We start from the raw sequence: 6,325 nt of genomic DNA on the forward strand, positions 1-6,325 counted from the left end.
CAGCTCTTCAGCTCAAGGCTAGTGCTCTACCACTTGAGCCACAGTGCCACTTGCAGTTTTCTGGTGGTTAATTGGAGATAAGAGTCTCACAGACTCTCCTGCCTTGACTAGCTTTGAACTGCAATTCTCAGATCTCAGCCTCCTGAGTAGCTAAGATTATAGGGGTAAGCCACCAGCGCCAGGCTGAAATCTCTCTTATTGGTCTGTGTGGCTATGTTCATGACACTACCACCCTTTCTTAATCATGATGGCTAAGTCTTGATATCTGAAATATAAAGTCATCCTACATTATTATTCTTGAAAAGTTATTCTTTGCCTTTGTGCTATTTCATTTGAATTTTAGAATCAGCTTTCAAGTTTACAGAGTAAATTATGGAATTTTTATTAAATTTGCATTGCATTTATACACAGATTTGTATACCATCTCTATGAGTCTTCCCATTCATCCATGAATTTAGTACAGCTTTGCTTTAACTTGGGCCTTCTTTCATACTTTTCTATGATGTTTTATTTCTTCATTAAAGAGCTTCCATCTCATTTAGATCTAAAGATTTTGTGGTTTTTTGAATGTCTTGTGTGTGTGCCATTCCTAGGGCTTGAACTCAGGACCTGAACATTGTCCCTGAGCTTTTCTTGCTCAAGGCTAGTGCTCTACCTCTTAAGCCACTGTTCCACTTCCAGATTTTTGGTGTCTAATTGGAGCTAAAAGTCTCATGGACTTTCATGCCCTGGCTGGCTTTGAACCGTGACCCTCAGATCTTAGCCTCTTCTGTAGCTAGGATTACAGGCCTGAACCACCAGTGCCTAGCTTGAATATATCTTTTGTTGTTGGTGGTGGTGGTCATGGGGCCTGAACTCTGGGGCTGGACACTGTGCCTCAACTCTTCAGCTCAAAGCTAGCACTCTACTACTTGAGCCAAGTGCCACTTCCAGCTTCTTCTGTGGTGCTGAGGAATAAAACCCAGGGCCTCATGCACGCAAGCAAGGCAAGCACTCTACCACTGAGTCACCTTCCCAGCCTCTGAATATATCTTTTTAAAACAATTATTTGCTATTTTTTCATAGTATATCAGGTCCCAACTTATTTTCTATTATTATGTTTGGAATCCTGTGGATTCTTATCATAATGAAAAAACTATAAACATTCCTGTCATTAGCAAAAAATAGAAATTTTTTCCCATCTCTACATTCTTTATTTGGAGGGTCTATACATGATATAATTTATAAAAGAGGTGATAACATTTAGTGTTTATTTCTTTAGGAAAGGCAATCCTTCAATTGCTTCCTATTTAATACCTGCTATCGATTTTTAATAATCTCTTTAGCATTAAAAATTTCCATGCTGTTGCTAGTATGCTAAAGAACATTGAACTTTATTGTTTTACAACTATGAAATTATACATGTGTGTGTGTGAGAGAGAGGGAGGGAGTGAGAGAGAGAGAGAGAGAGAGAGAGAGAGCTGGCCTTAGGGACTGGGCTCTGTCCTTGAGCTTCTTTTGTTCAAGAAATGCTTTACCACTTCAACCACAGCTTTACTTCCAGCTCAAGCTGGCTTCGAACTGTGCTCCTCAGATATCAGTCTCCTGAGTAGCTAGGATTACAGGTATGAGCCACCTGGCTGTTTTTTTCTTTAATCTGGGTAATTGCTGTCTTCTCTACTATTCTACTATTCTAGCTTTTCAATTATACTTTCTGCTGATTGGATGTTATTTGTTTTTATAGTCCTAATTATGGTGGGTTTGGTTTTTGGTGGGGTTTGTTGCTGTTGTTGTTGTTTGGGTAGTACTGGGGTTTTGAAACCAGGATCTTGTGACTGTCGGGCAATTACTGCAAGCACTCCCAGACAGCTGATTTCTCTATATGCTTTTTGGCCCACTCTAACATTCCCAAACAGCAAGCACTTTGTCACTGTGTCTCACACTTAAATTCCCCAAGTGGCAAAACACACTTGATACAGTTGATGCTAACTGTCTCCATTTGGGCGACGGATCTACATCCAGTTAGTCCCTTTGTTCCATGGCAGACATCTAGCCAATGTGGGCCAAATGCTATTCCATAGTCAGGGTAATGGGATCACAATTATATTCAAAATGGATTGTGCACATGGCAGGTGTTCAGAGTTTTATTACACAGAAAATAAGAATAACTCCTTCCTCAATTAAGCACGTATGCTCACATCAGTTGGACAGTCATAGGTTGTTAAATCCTGCCTCAACTACTGTCTTGTGCAATTCTGGTAAATCATAATTCTTTCAGACTTCAACTTCTTTATTATAAGCAAAAAGTAAGTATGAGCCAAGGCAGGAAAGTCCGTGAGACTCTTATCTCCAATGAACCACCAGAAAGTGGCAGAGCGCTTGGCTTGAGCTGAAGAGCTCAGGGACAGCGCCCAGGCTCAGAGTTCAAGCCCAGGACCGACCAAAAAAAAAAAAAAGTAAGTATGCTTACTATTCAAATGGTTTAACGTAAAGTGCTTAGCATAGTGCCTGCCCAGCTCATAGCAAGCACTCAAGTCTGTTCATGGCTTCTCTCCACACTTCTCATGTCACCCACCCAGCATCGTGATGACCACTTGCTCTACCTTCTTTGCCTTGGGCATGATGCCTCTGCTTTTGTACGTCTACTCCAGAGGAATCTATGAGGGAGACTTAAAGGACAAAATACCCTATAAGGGCATCATGATATCACTAGCCATGGTTCTCATTCCTTGCACCATTGGGATCATCCTCAAAACCAAACGACCACAGTATGTACCCTATATCATGAAGGTAAGAACCTATGGGTCATGTTTATACTACAGAGCATCATGGGATGGGAGCAATAGCAATGGCTATACTATAATGAGTTTTATTTTTGACCACAATTCTGGAAGTTCAAGTCCAATGTAAGGTTGCACCATTGGTTTGGGCATCTAACAAAGGTGTCGAGTAACAGAAGCATGCTTATGTTCTCACATTCTGGAGACAGAAAAGTGAGGACAGTGTCCCCCAATCCCTGCTGAGGGAATACCCCCAGTGACTGAAAGTCTTCTCATGAGAACTCATCTCTTAAAAGTCCACAGCACCTCCCAACAGTGTCACACTCTAGGGACAAAGCCTTTGGGCCCTGGAGAAACGCCAAAGTAGAGCAAGCAGGCTGCTGTGTCAGTTTCCTTCCTTCTTTCTTTCTTTCTTTTTTTAGAGGTCTATTCTTGGTACCTCTAATACTTTGTGGGATCATAATATGCATGAATTTTTTTTTTTTTTTTGCTGGACGTGGGGCCTGAACACTGGGCCTGGGCTCTGTCCCTCAGCTCTTCAGCTCAAGGTGAGCACTCTACCACTTGAGCTACAGCGCCACTTCCGGTTTTCTGGTGGGTTATTGGAGATAGGAGTCTCACGGTCTCTCCTGCCTGGGCTAGCTTTGAACCGCGATCCTCAGATCTCAGCCTCCTGAGTAGCTAGGATTACAGGCGTGAGCCACCAGCGCCCGGCCAGTCTCATTCCTTTTAAACTACAATATCTCACTGAAAATCTGTTTGTCTGGAGAGGTGTTAAATGCAGCTGTGCCTGAGAGTGCTGTGATCAAAGCTTAGCCCAATCTCTGTCCTCTTATGTGTGCTAGCTAACGGGCTTGGTGGTACTCACCTTTGATCAATCTCAGCAGGGTGGAAGTATGACTGTGAGCTCAAGGCCAGCCCAAGCTACACAGCAAAAGCTTATCACAAAATAAAAACAAAAGGTTTTTCTTGTTCCTACCCACTTCAAACACCATTGTTATGTTAAAATGATTCCCAGAGTTCAAACTGCAGAAACCAGCACACACACTTCCATTCACCACCTGTACGTCCCCTACCCGTTCCTACGCCCACCCTCCTAATTGTCTCTTTTTGTCCTTTTGTCCAGGGAGGGATGATTATCACTTTCATATTCTGTGTGGCCATTACAGCCCTCTCTGTCATCAACGTGGGCAATAGCATCCTGTTTGCCATGACACCACCTTTGCTGACTACCTCCTCCCTGATGCCTTTCATTGGCTTCCTGATGGGCTATCTTCTCTCTGCTCTCTTCTGCGTTGATGAACGGTAGGTACTCTCTTAGATCTCACTGTCCCGTGGGTTTCTTCCTTGTCCTAGTCTTTCACAAGAAGGACAAGGAATTAGGAACCCAAGATCTGGGCAAAGCATTTTCCTAGAAGTATGTTCAGGGCCACCAACTAAACAAGGAATTAGAGACTGTGAGAAATATTGAGGGGGGAAGAGAGGGAATAGAAGCTTAAATTAAATGCCAATACCAAAGGTCTAATCAAACAGCAAAAGCCAATGGCAAAGTCCACCCCCTACCAGAATCTAGATCCCATCTCTTGCCCAATTCCCTGGTAGTTAATAGTACTGAGGTGGCTTCATCCCATTGTTAATAGTCCCTACTTCCTTTCCCATTTTTCCTCCATTTCCATCCAGGCTTTAGTCTTGACAAAGGATACCCCTGGGGGAAAGTTCTCTTCAACTCTGGTAATCCAAGCTGATGCAGTTGTAGTCCTTGGCTACAGTCCAGTCAATTCACAAACACAGCTGCTGCGTGAAAAGTTGATTTGAAGGCAAGGTGTAGGAACATCAGGCAACACACCTATGCCCAGCGATATAAGGACTTTTCAGCTCTAGTAGACAAAATATTAATGTAAGAGTTCACATATTAGAATTACCCTGCCCCCCCCAAAAAAAAACTGAACCAGCCAGGCGCTGGTGGCTCATGCCTGTAATCCTAGCTACTCAGGAGGTTGAGATCTGAAGACTACAGTTCAAAACCAGCCTGGGCAGGAAAGTCCATGAGACTCTTATCTCCAATAAACCACTAGAAAACCGGAAGTGGCACCGTGGCTCAAGTGGTAGAGCGCTAGCCTTGAGCTGAAGAGCTGAGGGACAGCATTCAGGCCCAGAGTTCAAGCCCATGACCAACACTCAATAACAACAAAAGAACTAAACTAGCCGGGCACCCATGGCTCACACCTGTAATTCAGCGCTACTTAGGAAGCTGAGATCTGAGGATGGCAGTTCAAAGCGCCCCCCCAGACAGAAAAGTCCCTATGAAACTCTTACCTCCAATTAACCACTCAAAAACTGGAAGTGGAGCTGTGGCTCACAGTGGTAGAGCACTAGTCTAGCAAAAGAGCTTAGGGACAACACCCAGGCCCCATGACAAAAAAGAAAAAGGAAAAAAAAAGTATGTAATCTTAGCTTCTTGGGAGGCAAACACTAGGGGATCTCAATACATGGAAGACCAGCTCAGGCAAGAACGTGTCCTTGAGACTCCATTACAAGCAGTGGCACTTGCATGTTATGCCAATTCTGGACTGGGCACGCTGGCACACATCTGTCAACCCAATGACACAAGGAAGCACAAGTAAGAGCAGTAGTCCAGGAATAACAGGAGGATTCTGGCCCCATGGGGAAAAAATGAACACTATCTCAGAAATAATCAAAGGCAGTGGTTCAAGAGGTAGGGCATCTAGCATTTATGTGTGAGGCCCTGAGTCCAACTTTAATAATCTCCTAATGGGGGTGGGGATTTAGCTCAGTGGAAGAGCACTTGCCTGGCAAGTACTAGGCCCTATGTTCAGTCCTTAGCTCTGGGGGAAAAAAAAAATCACCCAAGATGGGGCTGGGAATGTGGCTTAGTGGTAGAGTGCTTGCCTGGCATGCATGAAGCCCTGGATTCAATTCCTCAGTACCACATATACAGAAAAAGCTGAAAGTGATGCTGTGGCTCAAGTGGTAGAATGCTAGCTCAGGGACAGTGACCAGGCCCTGAGTTCAAGCCGCAGGACTGGCAAAAAAAAAAAAAAAAATGCCCAAGAACAAAAGAAAGCAATCCTTCCATCTTCCTACGTTGGACCACATTAGGTCCAAAGATCCAAACACAGTTGGCTCCCTTATGCCCTCCTTCTGAGCACATACAGGATTGTTGGCTTTTTCTTTTACCTAGGGGCAGACGCACCATCAGCATGGAGACAGGATTCCAAAACATCCAGCTCTGTTCTACCATCCTTAATGTGACTTTTCCCCCTGAAGTCATCGGTCCACTTTTCTTCTTTCCTCTCCTCTATATGATTTTCCAACTTGCTGAAGCATTTCTCATCATTGTTATCTTTCGGTGCTATGAGAAAGTCAAAGCTCCCGAAGGTGAGTACTACCAACCCCTTTCAAATTCTGCTTCCATATTAGACCTGAGCTTACCAACAAGGCAGTTTGTAGCAAGGGCTCTTAGAATTTTGCTTTTAACTCTTTATCAAGACACTAGGAAACAAGTATCACCAAGAAAAAAGTGCATATGATCTTAAAAAAAAAAA

General features: G+C 43.6%; 1 protein-coding gene across 1 annotated transcript; it reads left to right on the plus strand.

The window, feature by feature from the left end:
• Nucleotides 1-2,502: 2,502 nt before the first annotated feature.
• LOC106002132 (sodium/bile acid cotransporter-like) lies at nt 2,503-6,235 on the plus strand (the record flags this gene model as incomplete). Its single annotated transcript, XM_013037057.1, has 3 exons — nt 2,503-2,769; nt 3,886-4,064; nt 5,962-6,235. Coding segments are annotated over 3 exons (720 nt in total), but the record flags the coding sequence as incomplete, so codon positions are not given.
• Between the last annotated feature and the right edge of the window lie 90 nt (nt 6,236-6,325).

This window comes from Dipodomys ordii, unplaced genomic scaffold, assembly GCF_000151885.1.
Source record: "Dipodomys ordii isolate 6190 unplaced genomic scaffold, Dord_2.0 Scaffold3571, whole genome shotgun sequence".
NCBI classification, from domain to species: domain Eukaryota; kingdom Metazoa; phylum Chordata; class Mammalia; order Rodentia; family Heteromyidae; genus Dipodomys; species Dipodomys ordii.